This window comes from Eurosta solidaginis, chromosome 3 (assembly GCF_040869045.1).
Source record: "Eurosta solidaginis isolate ZX-2024a chromosome 3, ASM4086904v1, whole genome shotgun sequence".
Taxonomy (NCBI): Eukaryota; Metazoa; Arthropoda; class Insecta; order Diptera; family Tephritidae; genus Eurosta; species Eurosta solidaginis.
The window spans coordinates 66,517,539-66,534,181 of NC_090321.1; the positions used below are offsets into that span (position 1 = coordinate 66,517,539).

General features: G+C 38.9%; 1 protein-coding gene across 1 annotated transcript in view; it reads right to left on the reverse strand.

Annotated features, from left to right (window-relative positions):
• The window catches only part of sli (slit guidance ligand), a 271,300-nt gene that overhangs the window by 57,224 nt on the left and 197,433 nt on the right, over positions 1 to 16,643 (reverse strand). Inside the window, 4 exon segments of the mRNA XM_067772110.1 lie at positions 4,604 to 4,675; positions 7,115 to 7,333; positions 9,623 to 9,776; positions 14,035 to 14,192. Of these exon segments, the coding sequence (XP_067628211.1) occupies positions 4,604 to 4,675; positions 7,115 to 7,333; positions 9,623 to 9,776; positions 14,035 to 14,192 (603 nt within the window).

The window sequence follows — 16,643 nt, forward strand, 5'->3', positions numbered from 1 at the left end:
ATCGAGCTCAAGGCCAGAACAATAATTTTTTTTCAAATGATAATTATTGTTATTTTTTAATTTTTCTAAATTTGAAAAATTGAATTTTGTTTTTGGAATAGTAAGTAGAAAATTTTTCAGACAACCTGCCATAGCTGCGCAGATAGATCCATTTCGAAGGGTGCTAAGCCTTCATCATCAGTACGCTTTAGGCATGCTGCGCTAACCATTTAGCTATACAGCGGTGGTTTGTTTGACTGGCAAATTTGCTACTTCTATTCCTTTTTACCAACTATATTTATTCAGTGTTGCGCCATCTGGTGCAAAGCACTGATAATGCTGGATTTTTGTTTATTGTCAATTACTTTGTTTGACATTCCCAAGTGCTTATGGTTTATTAACAATTGTTTTTGTTTTTATCGGCCTATTGATAAATCATTCAAGGTTCGAATCGAGCTCAAGGCCAGAACAATAATTTTTTTTTCAAATGATAATTATTGTTATTTTTTAATTTTTCTAAATTTGAAAAATTGAATTTTGTTTTTGGAATAGTAAGTAGAAAATTTTTCAGACAACCTGCCATAGCTGCGCAGATAGATCCATTTCGAAGGGTGCTAAGCCTTCATCATCAGTACGCTTTAGGCATGCTGCGCTAACCATTTAGCTATACAGCGGTGGAAAAATTTTCTACTTACTATTCCAAAAACAAAATTCAATTTTTCAAATTTAGAAAAATTAAAAAATAACAATAATTATCATTTGAAAAAAAATTATTGTTCTGGCCTTGAGCTCGATTCGAACCTTGAATGATTTATCAATAGGCCGATAAAAACAAAAACAATTGTTAATAAACCATGAGCACTTGGGAATGTCAAACAAAGTAATTGACAATAAACAAAAATCCAGCATTATCAGTGCTTTGCACCAGATGGCGCAACACTGAATAAATATAGTTGGTAAAAAGGAATAGAAGTAGCAAATTTGCCAGTCAAACAAACCACCGCTGTATAGCTAAATGGTTAGCGCAGCATGCCTAAAGCGTACTGATGATGAAGGCTTAGCACCCTTCGAAATGGATCTATCTGCGCAGCTATGGCAGGTTGTCTGAAAAATTTTCTACTTACTATTCCAAAAACAAAATTCAATTTTTCAAATTTAGAAAAATTAAAAAATAACAATAATTATCATTTGAAAAAAAATTATTGTTCTGGCTTTGAGCTCGATTCGAACCTTGAATGATTTATCAATAGGCCGATAAAAACAAAAACAATTGTTAATAAACCATGAGCACTTGGGAATGTCAAACAAAGTAATTGACAATAAACAAAAATCCAGCATTATCAGTGCTTTGCACCAGATGGCGCAACACTGAATAAATATAGTTGGTAAAAAGGAATAGAAGTAGCAAATTTGCCAGTCAAACAAACCACCGCTGTATAGCTAAATGGTTAGCGCAGCATGCCTAAAACGTACTGATGATGAAGGCTTAGCACCCTTCGAAATGGATCTATCTGCGCAGCTATGGCAGGTTGTCTGAAAAATTTTCTACTTACTATTCCAAAAACAAAATTCAATTTTTCAAATTTAGAAAAATTAAAAAATAACAATAATTATCATTTGAAAAAAAAATTATTGTTCTGGCCTTGAGCTCGATTCGAACCTTGAATGATTTATCAATAGGCCGATAAAAACAAAAACAATTGTTAATAAACCATGAGCACTTGGGAATGTCAAACAAAGTAATTGACAATAAACAAAAATCCAGCATTATCAGTGCTTTGCACCAGATGGCGCAACACTGAATAAATATAGTTGGTAAAAAGGAATAGAAGTAGCAAATTTGCCAGTCAAACAAACCACCGCTGTATAGCTAAATGGTTAGCGCAGCATGCCTAAAGCGTACTGATGATGAAGGCTTAGCACCCTTCGAAATGGATCTATCTGCGCAGCTATGGCAGGTTGTCTGAAAAATTTTCTACTTACTATTCCAAAAACAAAATTCAATTTTTCAAATTTAGAAAAATTAAAAAATAACAATAATTATCATTTGAAAAAAAATTATTGTTCTGGCCTTGAGCTCGATTCGAACCTTGAATGATTTATCAATAGGCCGATAAAAACAAAAACAATTGTTAATAAACCATGAGCACTTGGGAATGTCAAACAAAGTAATTGACAATAAACAAAAATCCAGCATTATCAGTGCTTTGCACCAGATGGCGCAACACTGAATAAATATAGTTGGTAAAAAGGAATAGAAGTAGCAAATTTGCCAGTCAAACAAACCACCGCTGTATAGCTAAATGGTTAGCGCAGCATGCCTAAAGCGTACTGATGATGAAGGCTTAGCACCCTTCGAAATGGATCTATCTGCGCAGCTATGGCAGGTTGTCTGAAAAATTTTCTACTTACTATTCCAAAAACAAAATTCAATTTTTCAAATTTAGAAAAATTAAAAAATAACAATAATTATCATTTGAAAAAAAAATTATTGTTCTGGCCTTGAGCTCGATTCGAACCTTGAATGATTTATCAATAGGCCGATAAAAACAAAAACAATTGTTAATAAACCATGAGCACTTGGGAATGTCAAACAAAGTAATTGACAATAAACAAAAATCCAGCATTATCAGTGCTTTGCACCAGATGGCGCAACACTGAATAAATATAGTTGGTAAAAAGGAATAGAAGTAGCAAATTTGCCAGTCAAACAAACCACCGCTGTATAGCTAAATGGTTAGCGCAGCATGCCTAAAGCGTACTGATGATGAAGGCTTAGCACCCTTCGAAATGGATCTATCTGCGCAGCTATGGCAGGTTGTCTGAAAAATTTTCTACTTACTATTCCAAAAACAAAATTCAATTTTTCAAATTTAGAAAAATTAAAAAATAACAATAATTATCATTTGAAAAAAAATTATTGTTCTGGCCTTGAGCTCGATTCGAACCTTGAATGATCTACAAATATACATGTATATAGAAATTACCAATTAGGAGATACAACTATTCTAGAAGGTTAAACGTCTAGACCTCAGTAGAAATATGCAGACGAGGCAACAGAGAGTATAAAAGCAGCGCAAGCTGAGGCATGACTAACCAGTTTGATTTAAACACGCAATTAGTTGTGAAGTATAAGTGTTATTGTGAAGTACTCTCAAAGTAGTCTAATAAAGACCATTGTGCATTACTGAATATTGGAGTTATTTATTATTCATTCGACAATTTACCGATTCGAACGTTTGCAGAAGGGTTCATATAAGCGCAATTTCCCTAAACTCGATACAATATTATGTTACTAGTTATTTAACCACTGCCGCTGGATGGCTAATGTGTGTTTATATTTTTGACAAGAAGTGCACAATGCTCCAGTTTACACACATTCATAGACACATTACAGGCATCTATGGGCATGTGCACTTTTTTGTGCGTCTACAACCGGTAGCGGCAGCAGCAGCAGCAGCGAAGCTCATATGCTGTGAAGTTCAGCCATAACAATCAAACCCATTAACCTCATTTCTTTGATACAAAACTTCACCGTACGCAATTTACTCAATTTAAACAATGAAGAAACAATTAATTACGCAGTCGGTACATACATACATAAATATATCTACAAATATAAACTACTCGATATAAACGCTGCGCTTTTTTTCGAAATCTTACAATGCGGTACTCAATAAATATTTTAATTCATATTTATGTGCCAGATCTTCTTCAATAAACGCTTAAAAAAATTTAGGTATGTATGTGTGTGTGCATTTGTGTATGTGTAAAATATCCCACTGACTGGCTGATGAATTAGAATTACATTTATCGTGAGTTTATGTTTGTTTGTGTACAATCAGGATGTATGGTTTGTAACAAAATTTTCCAACTAAGATAATTTTCAATAAATAAAATAAAAAATAAAAAAAAAGATATTAACATAGATTCTGAAATGTGCGTAAAATACCTTTAAAATAAGCCCAATTTGATATTTCTCCTATAATTCTATCAGAAGCTATGAAGATTTTTCGCCAAACCCTACATTCATATGCAAAATATCTATTTTGCTAAAATCGGGACCTCGAAATCGGACTTAGAGCTATGGTGTCTTCAGCAATTTTTCCTAGAATCTTCTGTAGATTACGTTTTTGCTATACTCCTGATGGAAAAAAAATCCATCCATACAATCTGACCCGCTCTAATATACATATATTAGAGCTTGGTCAAACTGTATGGGTAAAAGGGGAAAAAAACTTCAGGTACACATCCATTTTCTGAATCTATGGGTCATACTGAGTAATATTGTCCATGGGACCATAGTTCTGAAATGAATTTCGAGCCTCCCTAATTTTGTTAGAGCATTTTATATCCCAATCCGAATAGCGGCTCTCACAAATAAAATACATGAAAATAAATGTCAAACTCGGATTCGGATTGGGATATACATAAAATTTTCTAACAAAATTAGGGAGGCTCGAAATTCACTTCAGACCTTTGGTCCCATGGACAATATTGCTCAGTATGACCCATAGATTCAGAAACTAGATGTGCCTTTTCAACAATAAATTTGACTACACCCTAATGTATATGTATAAATGCACATACATATACACATTTTATTACGTTGTAATATACTTACAGTGAGGTGAGCGATGACAGGAATTCAAATGAGCCAGGCATAACACAAGAAATTTGATTGTTATAGAGATTCCTGAAAAGAGCAATTAAACATCATAGAAGCATCATAATGAATTGTTGGTGTAATTGATTTTGAGTGGCATAATAATCATTTATAAAATTTTATCTAAACACTCAAAATACTTTTGAACTCTCCGGATTAATATGGAATGACCTGATTACTTTTGAACCGAAACAGGTGGAAATTAATATATCGTTGGTCCCATGGACGTTTCAAATTCCCATGGAAGATTAATACGGTTCAGATACAGGTGAAGCGTTAGTCTTCCATGGAACCGACGATATCTACAACACTTTTTCGAACTCAGTGTCAATTGAATCGAGCTCTTCCGTATAGGCAGTCGTTCTGGAGCATGTACATTGTAACAGTTCATATACTGGCTCTGAAACGGAGGTTTGATACACATACAAATAAAATTCCGATGCTTGAAGACCTTGGCATTGAGGGATTTAGCTACCCAGCGCATGTGTTCAACCTGCCTCTGTCGACTTTTGTCATCCATGAAATGAAAAATGGCGAGGGTGGTACCGTTACTAAAGCCTGGAAAACCAACTAACGAACATCGTTCTATATCACTCCTATCGCCAGAAGCCAAGACACTTGAATCCGACTTCATCTCTTATTTCACTACAAACTTGTGACTTCCAACCACCAGCATGGCTTTCGTGCTAAACTTCATTAACACATAAAACAAACGTGAACGGAAAACCCCACCATAGAACAGTACTCGTTGCGTTAGGCTTGCCAAAAGCTTTTAACACGGTCAATCACCGCACATTACTGCAAGACTTCGAATGGTCTACCCTTACACCTAGTCTCAAAAGATGGACCGCAAGTTGTCTGTGTAGTTGATCAAAACCAGGAAGAATTAGCAAGGGCTGCCGCAGAATGGTACCGTATCTATATTTTTGAGCAACTTTTACATATCGAAGATTGCTTCTCCACCCGAAGGAGTTCCCATTGTTTCCTACGCCGACAACTGCACGATAATGGCAACAGATCCTGGCTCTCATATTGATGAGCTATGCTGTAAAACTAAAAACAATCTCCCTAGTCTTTCCAGTTTTTTTCTTCTTGTGTTACTTGGCACTATTACTGACCAAATCATCGGCGGGATGGAGCAAATGCCGGAAACATTACATACCCACGTCGATGGCATTACGACACCGTCTACACAGCATCCAAAATATTGGCTTTGATGTTTGATAATGACCTACATTTTGGCGAGTATGCAGCCGAAAATGTACCCATAATTCACTTTCTCGTTGGCAGCACTTGAAAATATAAAGAAACGCTCATAGCTACTTATAAAGCAATTGACCAGCCGCTTGTGTGCTACGCGTCTCCGATATGGTCGCGAGCTTATAAGATACACAATGGAAGAGGCAACATACCTATCAAAACACCGGTCTCAAAACTGCCACGGGTTGATTTCTTATATCGCGATAACATCATCTACACAGTAAGGTGGGAATACTCCTCACTATTTCGAAAGAGGTTTTACGATGACTAAAAGAACCCAACATGTGGAAATCAACCATATCACGCACACAACAATATTAGATGACATGACAAGGGACGATTATACGGAATCATAACTAACCTAACGTCTGAAACCGACCATAACACATCAGTTTTTACTTGCAGGCCTTCCTTCCTTGAGTATGAATTTCGAGGTCTCAAGACTGGCCTCCTTCTCAAACTAAACAAATCTGCAGTGAGAGTACTTACGGGTTTTCATTACAACCCATTGCAATATTGCACAAACGCTTCGACGATGGTGCATACCAAAAAGCTTCCTTTGCAGAAGCTGTCACGATGACGAGGAAGAGGAGTCGATTCTTCATTTTATCTGCCGACGTCTAGAACTGCAAACAGGATGGCTCATATTTGTGGGCGCATCGTGTTTCATCCGTTGAGGTCTATTAAGAAGTAATCTAGTTGGATGAATTGCTGACGCCCGGTACTCACAGTGGGCTCTTGCAATGAACAAAAATGTTTCCGAGTGAAACTGTTGGAAACACCCACGAACACCCTCTTAACCACTCGGTACTCACAGAGTGCTCTTACAATGACCAAAATGTTTTCGAGTGGAACTGTTGGAAATATCCACGCACACCCTCTTAATCTTACCTAACCCAGCGAAATCTGCGTTCTACTGGAATGACCGGATGTCGAAACCGAACTGTGGCGGAAGCTCAGATTACATAAAAAATGTATAAATCCGCTGATTTCCTGCATGGTTCCGTAGGGGTTATGTGAAACTCCTATGAGACAACGTCATTGTAAAGGAGAGGAAGTAATGGGAGCTCACCTGTTCAGTGTTCTTTGAGTTAAAATTATAAACAAATTTTTTCGGTACACGAATTTGTTCTTACAAGAAGTATTATATACATACATATATACAAATGTATGTACGTATATTTTGTCTTCACATACATAATTACTTACAGCGTCTTCAATTGATGTAATCCCAAAAGCATTTTATTTGAAATTTCACGAATTTTATTTTCAGCCAAAACCAGCTCTTGAATGCGATTGGCACCCTCAAAGGCGTTCGGTTCTATACCGGTTATATGATTGCGCCGCAAATCGAGTTTAACCAGATGTGGCAGACGTCCAAACAGACCATCCGATTTGATGCGCCCCAGTTCATTGTCGTTCAAAAGGCTGCAAGTGTGAAGGAGAAAAGTGGAAAAAAGATAAAAAAAAAAATCTAAAATTAATCATAAAAAGGCATCAAAAATTCTGGGTCAAATAAATCAATGAGCTTGAATATTTGAAAATGATCAACAACAAAAAGAGAAATGAGTACAAGTAAGACCAAGTAAGGAAGGCTAAGTTCGGGTGTAACCGAACATTACATACTCAGCTGAGAGCTTTGGAAACAAATGTTGGAGTTGAATTTGGCATAATTTACTTATATACAGTAAAGATATAAATTTTTTTTTTGTTTAATGGTGTATACAATTTATACTTATTATTTAAGCATTCATGAGCTTAACACCGGCTTATGATAATTGAATATTCAGTTATTATGTTTTACTAAGAGAAACTGAAAAGAAAGAAAGAAACATTTACTGGCATATTGCGATGGTACCATTTCGAAAACCGCCACAAATTCATCGTCAGACAATTTCGTAATGTTATCAAAGGTTTCACCGAGATTCGAACCGCGAATCACATGGTGAAACTGCAGTTGCCTTAATCACTAGGCTATCCTGCTTGTATTTGTTTCCTGGCTTAATTCAGTTTATCTCATTTCTACACCAACAACACAATTGCGACATTCTGTCGTGTTCGCCTGATTCACGGTTCGAATCTCGGTGAAACCTTTGATAACATTACGAAATTGATGAGAGACGGTTTTCGAAATAATACCATCGCAATATGCCAGTAAATGTTTCTTTCTTTCTTTTTAGTTTCTCTTAGAAAAACATAATAATTGAATCATCTTAATATTATTTCTTATTGCTGTTTTTATGTACGGGTCCCTTTCTCGCTCTTATTTGGAATCCAAATCTATAAATAAAGTTTTGGTTGTAAAGATAGAGATTCGGGCTATTAGCGAGCTTTGGGCAATTTTGGTCGTAAAGCTTTTGTTTAGCTATATTTTATAAAATAATTTGTTAAAAATAAACGATTGTGAGCACACAAAGAAATCTATTTGTACTATGGCACTATTGTGAATATTTGCACTGCATTACCGTCATTTGATATTGTACGCTAGATGGCAGCGAAAGCTGTAAGTTTTAATTGATTGGCACCAGTTGATATTATACGCTAGATGGAAGCGCAAGCTATAAGTTAATAGAACAGCTGATTTCTATTGATATTTGATAAGAGACTTTTATATTGGTTGCGCAAGATGCACATGGGTCCGGCTCGTATTCAATTATTATAAGCCGGTGTTAAGCTCATGAATTTTTAAATAATATAAAATTTGTTGGTAAAATTTGACTTAAATTTTTTTTTTGTAAGTGGGCGTGTTCGTCATCCGATTTTGCTAATTTTTATTTAGCGCACTTATATTAATAGGAGTAACGTTCCTGCCAAATTTCATCATGATATCTTCAAAGACGGCCAAATTATAGCTTGCAAAACTTTAAATTACCTTCTTTTAAAAGTGAGCGGTGCCACGCCCATTGTTCAAAATTTTACTAATTTCAACCCCCCTACCAAGTTTCATCGCTTTATCCATCTTTGGTAATGAATTATAGCACTTTTTCGGTTTTTCGAAATTTTTGATATCGAAAAAGTGGGCGTGGTTATAGTCCCATTTCGTTCATTTTAAATAGCGATCTGAGATGTGTGCCCAGGAACTTACATACAAAATTTCATTAAGATACCTCAACATTTACTGAAGTTATCGTGTTAACGGACAGACGGACGGACAGATGGACATGGCTAAATGAATATCTTTTTTCGCCCAGATCATTTTGATATTTAGAAGTCTATATCGATCTGGATTAGTTTATGCCGTTACGGGGTACCGTTAAAAAAAAAAAAAAAAAATGTAAGGCGCGATAACCTCCGAAGAGATTTTAGGTCGAGCCTCTCTTCCAATTTGTGCCGTGCTCCTTTTTAATTTTTCTTACAAATTGGCGGGACGGGACATACTTGTTTTATGCTGACTCCGAACGGCATCTGCAAGGCAGATGAGTTTTCACTGAGAGCTTTTCATGGCAGAAATACACTCGGAGTGCTTGCCGAACACTGCCGAGGGGCGACCCCGCATAGAAAAATTTTCTTCTAATTAAAAAAGCTTGTTTCTAAAATTTTGATGTTGCTTTGCCCGGGGTCTGAACCCAGGGTCTTCGGTGTGGTAGGCGGAGCACGCTACCATCACACCACGGCGGCCACCAACCAGGGTACCGTTATGCGCACAAAATTAATTTACTCTGTGAGCTCTGCTCAGCTGAGTATAAAAATTATTTATATGGGAGCATTTGTACTTACAGTTCAGTGGTGTGTAACGGTATGTCGCGTGGAATTTCTTTAAGGCCACGACCTGAGCAATCAATTGAAGTACCATCACATTGACACATTGCCGGGCAATCGACATCTGCGCGACATTCGCTCGATAATTTAATACGCATATCGTCCCAAGAGCCTGCAAAAAGAGCGGAGAAAAGTAAGAGAAGATGTTGAGTTAATTAAAATATATGGTAAATATGTGCGTGTATGTATGTGCATAATTTGTGTCGGTATATTTACATATTTATTAGCAGAAATTACACAAACAAATTTGATTCTGAATTGATGTGCGTTTGACAAAGTATTAGCAGGAAGCACGCTTTTAGGCGCAAAAGATTACTGTTTCGTTGGCAAGAGCATATGGATGTGTGTGTGTGCGTACTTGTATGTGTGTGTATTGTTGAGACCTTCCTTTACAACTAGCGCACGCAATACAGAATTTTAATTATTTTTCGGTTTACTTGGGCCAATAAATTGATTATTAGCAGAGTTTCTCGTTAAATGGAAGTTTTTTCGTGTTATTTTTAAAGCATAAGGGATTAAAACCAACGATGTAAAAAAATGGTTATTTGCAGGGCAAACGGCAAAAAGGTATGCAAAAATAAAAAAATAAATGTAAGGCGCGATAACCTCCGTAGAGATTTTAGGCCGAGCTTCTCATCCAATTTGCGTCAAGCTCCTTTTTTAGTTTTTCCTACAAATTGGCGTGACGGGACCTACTTGTTTTATGCCGACTCCGCACGGCATCTGCTAGGCAGATGAGTTTTCACTGAGAGCTTTTCATGGCAGAAATACACTCGGAGTGCTTGCCAAACACTGCCGAGGGGCGACCCCGCTTAGAAAAGTTTTCTTTTAATTGAAAAAAACTTATTTCTAAAATTTTGAAGTTGCTTTGTCCGGGGCGTGGACCCAGGAGCTTCGGTGTGGTAGGCGGAGCACGCTACCATCACACCACGGTGGGCGCCAAATTTGAATACGCAGGCACATATATTTACCAGTTGAGGCTTTGTCTTTCGCAAGAACACTCAAAGTGGTGTAGCAAAAGCTTTGCCAAGCCAGTCGAACAAATGACCAGATGCTCTACTACCCTAACGTAGTGGACAGTCGAACTAGTCTGAAAACTGAACGCGGCCATTCATAATGAGCTCTTATATCATATGGCCGGAAAAAATAGTTTGGACTAAGCACATAACCATAACATAGTTTAATTTAAAATTGGTCGCCGTTCATTCTAAAATATCGTCTCGGCTGTTGAGATCCATATTTCGAACACAAACGAATGGTAGCGACTGGTGGACGGGATTGTTACTGTTCACAAGTCGGGCATTGTAGCTCTTAAAAACCGCCGAAAAGACTGAAGGCGTCCGAGTATTAGGAGTTAGTCCAGAACATCTTCTTCGGTGAAACTACGCTTTGCACGAGACATACAGACAAAAATGCGACCATTTTAAGTATTTCTATTTTTTTTCGGCAGACGCAGCAGTACCAGTCCCTAAACCCGGGTTACGTTCGAAGCCTCCCTGGAGTAAGTGAATGAAGGGCAGTCCCTCCGCAAGAAGCTACTCCTGAAATTTTTTGACCGATCCGGGAGATTTTGAGGCAAAAACAGCGGATCTTTCGGAAATGGCCAAAAAATTTATTTCTCTATATACTGCATACTACATATATATATAATACTACATATAAAGAAAACTTTTCTAAAATATTTTTTAATTAGAATTCAAGTTTTTCAAAGTAAGAACGCCAGCGTGCGCCGCCGCGGGTATATAGTACGCCGCTGCCGCCGATAAAGTGATCGAGGTAAACCTATAGTACATACCTGCGAACTTCGTCTATATGGGAACTAGCATTAACAACGAAGTTCTACTTCGGATCGATGCACCATTAAGGTACTAGCCCGACCATCTCGGGAACATTCAAAGCCATGCCGCCCTCCCACCTCTTAGATCTATGAGGAACTTGGGGTCGCCAGAGCCTGTTAAAGAAACAGAATTCGCCACGGGTAGGTGAGGTTGATAATTGGGTTGGAGAAGTTATATATTGCGCTGGCAACCTATTGAAAGGGTTGCGCTATACAACCCCTTGAATCAATTTGGTAATTAGTCGCCTCTTACGATAGGCATACCTGCTGCGGATATATTCTAAGCCCCCTAACCCGCTGGGTAGATTCATAGGTAGCATTGCACTCTCAAATTTCTTGTGTACTAATGAATAGAGAGATCTTTGTTAGGAAGCTTACACCCCCGAACCCAATATGCTTTCACATCAGCATTTCAATGACATTGGGATACGTATTTGAAATTGTTGGACTTCTAGATGGCTTTTATTACTATTGTGGTACTGATACAAGGAAGTATGGCGTTATTCGGCTGAAAAAGAATGAAAGATAAATTGCCAGCTGAAGAAGTCATGTATCCTTTTATATTCCGACACTGCGAAGTCCTAGTGCCGTGTTTTTTTTTTGGACAGGCTGTTGAGGGTTGAGTTTACTTTTCCAATGGTAGATTTATGTAGCTCTTACCATTTAGTCAGATGTTAATAACCTTCTCTCGGATTTCCAACCGCTTCTCTTGTCCACCTTTCTGTCTCGGCGTGAACTATAAAATGAACTATTAGCATACCATCGGCTCTCTGGACGATATGACGAAGGGGCAATTAAATGGAAAAATAACCGACCTAACATCCAAAACAGACCACATCACAGAGGTTTTGGACTTCCAGGTTTAGAACATACGATATCCTTCAAGGGAGGAATGGCAAGTAGGCCTAGACAACGGCAGGGGCATCACAATATACACCGACGGCTCGAAAATGGAAAAGGGAACTGGAGCTGGGATGTACTCGACACATCTACAGCTAAGCCAATCATTCCGACTTCCTGACACATGAAGTGTATTCCGGCAAAGCTGCTCCAAGATAGCGCGGTCTCCAACACCGACATAACAATCTTTGTTGACAGCCAAGCCGCCTTAAGGGCATTAGAGTCCAGCATGATAAAATCGGACATCGTGCGGAGGTGTAGAGCCTCTCTGGTTTCTATAAGTCATCTCAATGTCTCCCTTTGCTGGGTCCCTGGGCCCAGCGACATTGCAGGGAATAAACTCGCGGATGAGATGGCTAGGAAAGGTTCCGACTTAGACATAAGTGAGGTGGACAGCTCCGTCCGACCAACGCTGAGTTGTCTCCTAGGGAGAATGAACGAATATAAGGAAAGGGCAACGGACTTGCAATGGACCAATAGGGTTGACTGCGAAGTCTCAAGGTCCTTATGGCCATGCTTGGATAGGAAGGGCACCAGATTCCTTCTCAAACTGAACAAATCTGTGGGTGAGGGTACTTACGGGTGTCATCACAGGTCATTGTGTTATCGCACCAATGCTCCGACGGTGGCGAATACCAATAAGCTCCCTCTGCAGAAGTTGTCAGGATGAGGAGGAAGAGGAGTCGATCTACCACTTTCTCTGCCGCTGCCCGGCGCTTCAAAGAAGAAGGCTCAGATTTCTGGGCTCACGCTTCTTCGACAGCCTGGCAGAGGTTGGGAAGGTGGACGTCTCGCTTCTTCTTGGGTTTATCAGAGAAAGCAAGTGGTTCGTTGAGGACCACTAGAAGGTAATGGGGCTAAACGAATTTGCCGCCACCCTATACTTACTGAGGGCACTCACAATGGACAAAAATTTCTCCGAGTGGAAGTGTGGGTATCACCCACGTACGCCCTCTTAACCTAACCTAACCTACCATCGGCTCCGAAACGTATAACATTGTACAACTTTTGCTCAAGCATTTTCAGCCAGACTTATTGAGGTTGACGTGGGTTTGCTGTAATAAGATGACGAACTTAACTGGACGTTTGATTGTTAGTTGATTAGTTTCGCGTTGACAATGGAAACAGCAGGAAAGCTATATGAACTTCTCTTCGCCCTGCAGAGGTGTTGCTGTTTACCTTGCCATGTCATTCATAATCAGAGCTTACAAATATAACAGATGCTAAATCGGGACACTTTGTTAAGTCTACGGCGTGTAACTATAGCCTTCTATCAAAATTGCGCAGGTAAGAGAGAGTGCACTTTTCCTATAAAAAATTACCCACCCTAATGTATATACATACATATATGCAGGTACATATATTTATGCTCATAAATCTACTTTGACTTGTGTAAGGACGTGTTAGCTTATGATTGTTTCTTTGCTGCTTTTTTTTTTTTTTTGAATGTTTTCTTTGTTTTTTATGTAATATTTTTAAGTGAAAAATACCAACTCTTTGCGTGTCCATCACCAACGCCACTCCACCATTTACACGTGCACCCATGTGCAGCTTCACTTTTTGCCACTCATTTGCCTTTTATACTTTTTGTTAATTCATTTTGTATTTTTCACTTTTTTTACAAAATACTTACATTTGAATTTCTCCTCACGCAATGACTCAATGCGTCGGCGATGCATACGCTTGGGGGCTTCGCAGCGTGCGCCACTTGTCTCGATGGGGTTTTTGTGCAAGTAATCAGCCAACCAACGAAGATTGCAGTCACAAATGAAGGGATTCTTTGCCAGATGCCTTTGGTTTTTAGATGCGGTTCATTCATTGTTGTTGTTGGTGGTTTGGTAAGAAATATGAAAATATAAAAAGCAAATACTTACTTACTTAAAATATGAATAAGAACATCTTAGTGCTAGATGTAGTATCTCTGTAGTTAACAAAAAGAATTTGATGTATTTTTCAAAAGAAATTACAAGTGTCTTGTAGGTGTCATACATGAATGCATGCATACTTATGTATGTGAAATTGTATGTGCGTGCATGTACACCATGCTGATAAAGCAACTAGTTTTAAACTAACTCGCAACTAGTGTGAACTTTAAGGCCAACTAGTCGGCATATCTTTTGTCTTCATATAATTAAGGCGGATTACAAAATCGCATTTACCATGCGCATGACCAGATGAGAACAACAGTGAGGAGGAAGGGGCGGATCAAATTAAATGGGGTTACATCAAGATAAATTGCGGTTTAAATCAAAACCACCATCACAGAACAGTACGCTTTGCGCAAGACCTGTCAAAAGCCTTTGATACGGTCAACCATGGCACGTTACTGCAAGACTTGGAAGGGTCTACCCTTCCCCCAAGTCTTAAAAGGTTGACCGCAAATTATCTGGGTGATCAGGCATCGGTACAATTTAGGAACGCAATATCCAAATCAAGAAGAAATAAACAAGGGGTGCCACAGGGTGGTGTCCTATTCCCACTTTTGCTTAATTTCTACAGATCAAAGCTATCTTCGCCAGCAGATGGAGTCACTATCGTTTCCTACGCCGATGACTGCACAATAATAGCCACAGGCCAAGGCCCAAAGATCGATGAGCTATGCAACAAAATAAACGTCTACCTCCCTGATCTTCCCCGTTTTTTCGCCTCGCGAAACCTGACATTAGCACCAACTAAATCCTCCGCGACCTTATTTACAACATGGACGTCCCAAATGTCGACAATTTTTAACATCCACGTCGATGGCACTACGCTACCGACTGTCCTACAACCCAAAATCTTGGGTGCGACGTTTGATCGGGATCTACATTTTGGTGAGCATGCAGCCGCAATTGTGCCGAAAATCCAGAGTCGCAATAAAATCCTCAAATATCTTGCTGGCAGTACTTGGGGTAAAGAGGCATGCATTTTAATCAAAGAATTTAACAGATTTTACAATAGTTAATGTAGATGACGAACTTAATCCAGCCCTCTCCGTGATATTGATCTAGATGGCTAACGAAAAGATGGTCCCGCCTCCAGAGCTGAAAAAATTCTTAGACTACAGCGATGAGCATGAAATCATCTTCGGATGTGATGCCAATGCAAGACACACCGATTAGGGGTAGCTTCTTAACTAACAATAATGGTGAGTCCCTTCTTCACTACACCCTTAATTATAAGCTAAGTAATTGTAACTCCGGTAATACGCCCACACTTAAAATTCCTAGTTCTTATAGGTTTCGGGGCTGGGACAAGGTTTTAGATCTAACTTTGTCAACTGATGGAGAACCGGCGCTGGAAAGGGGGAAACTGGAGAGTGTTTGATAAAGCCTTTCTCTCGGATCACAACTGGATTTTCTTCGACCTAAAGTTAAGATCTGGGCAGACTCTCCGCTACAGAAATCCTATTGGGACAAATTTGAACGGCTTGCTATACCTTCAACAAAGATAGGACGCTCTAACACTAACATCACCTGCGCGCAAGAATTAGATGAGGTACTTGGTAAGCATCAGCTCGCGCTAATAACGAGAAATCTTTCAAAAAAAGTCCCCACCTTGGTGGAACCGGAAATATAGGAAACTTAGAACAGCAGTAAGGAAGGCGTTCAATGTGTGCCTCACAACCAAAGTATGTAAACCATACAGAGATGCGCTCATACATTACACAAAAGCTGTTAGGGTAGCAAAGATTGTGTCCTGGCAATCCTGCCGCTCAATACAATGAGCAAAATTTTGTTTAAAGAACATTCCAATGACCACTTCGTGAGAGGAGAAGACGTGGTATGGGCGGACTCCATTAACACCCTCATGAATACACACTTACCTGGATGCGGTCATTCTTCAGGAAAAAATCTCCCTGTAGGCGCTCCCAGCCCTCGGAAGGTTTACTGGACTTGTTAAAAGATAGTAATAAACAAAAGTTTCGCAGTACACAGTTTTTTTCCACACAGAAGTCAAATCATACGGAGCTATAGTGTAGTGACCAGCCGATACTGACGATTTTAATATATGGAAGTCTATATCTAACTCGATTCCTTGATGAACCAGTTAAAAAGGGCGCATACCTTGAAGCTTGCTCCGTAGACGTCCAAATTGGATTGGGCGAGATTAAGAGAAGGCGAGAGGTACACATGATTGACCAAGCGGGAAAGGAGTGGGATCAAGCGCGGGGCTGTAAAGTGTCGAAGACTATTATTAGGTCTTACAACCTTAGACTGACAAAGTTGCTTCTATCATTTAAAAGAGAAGACTGTAAACTCA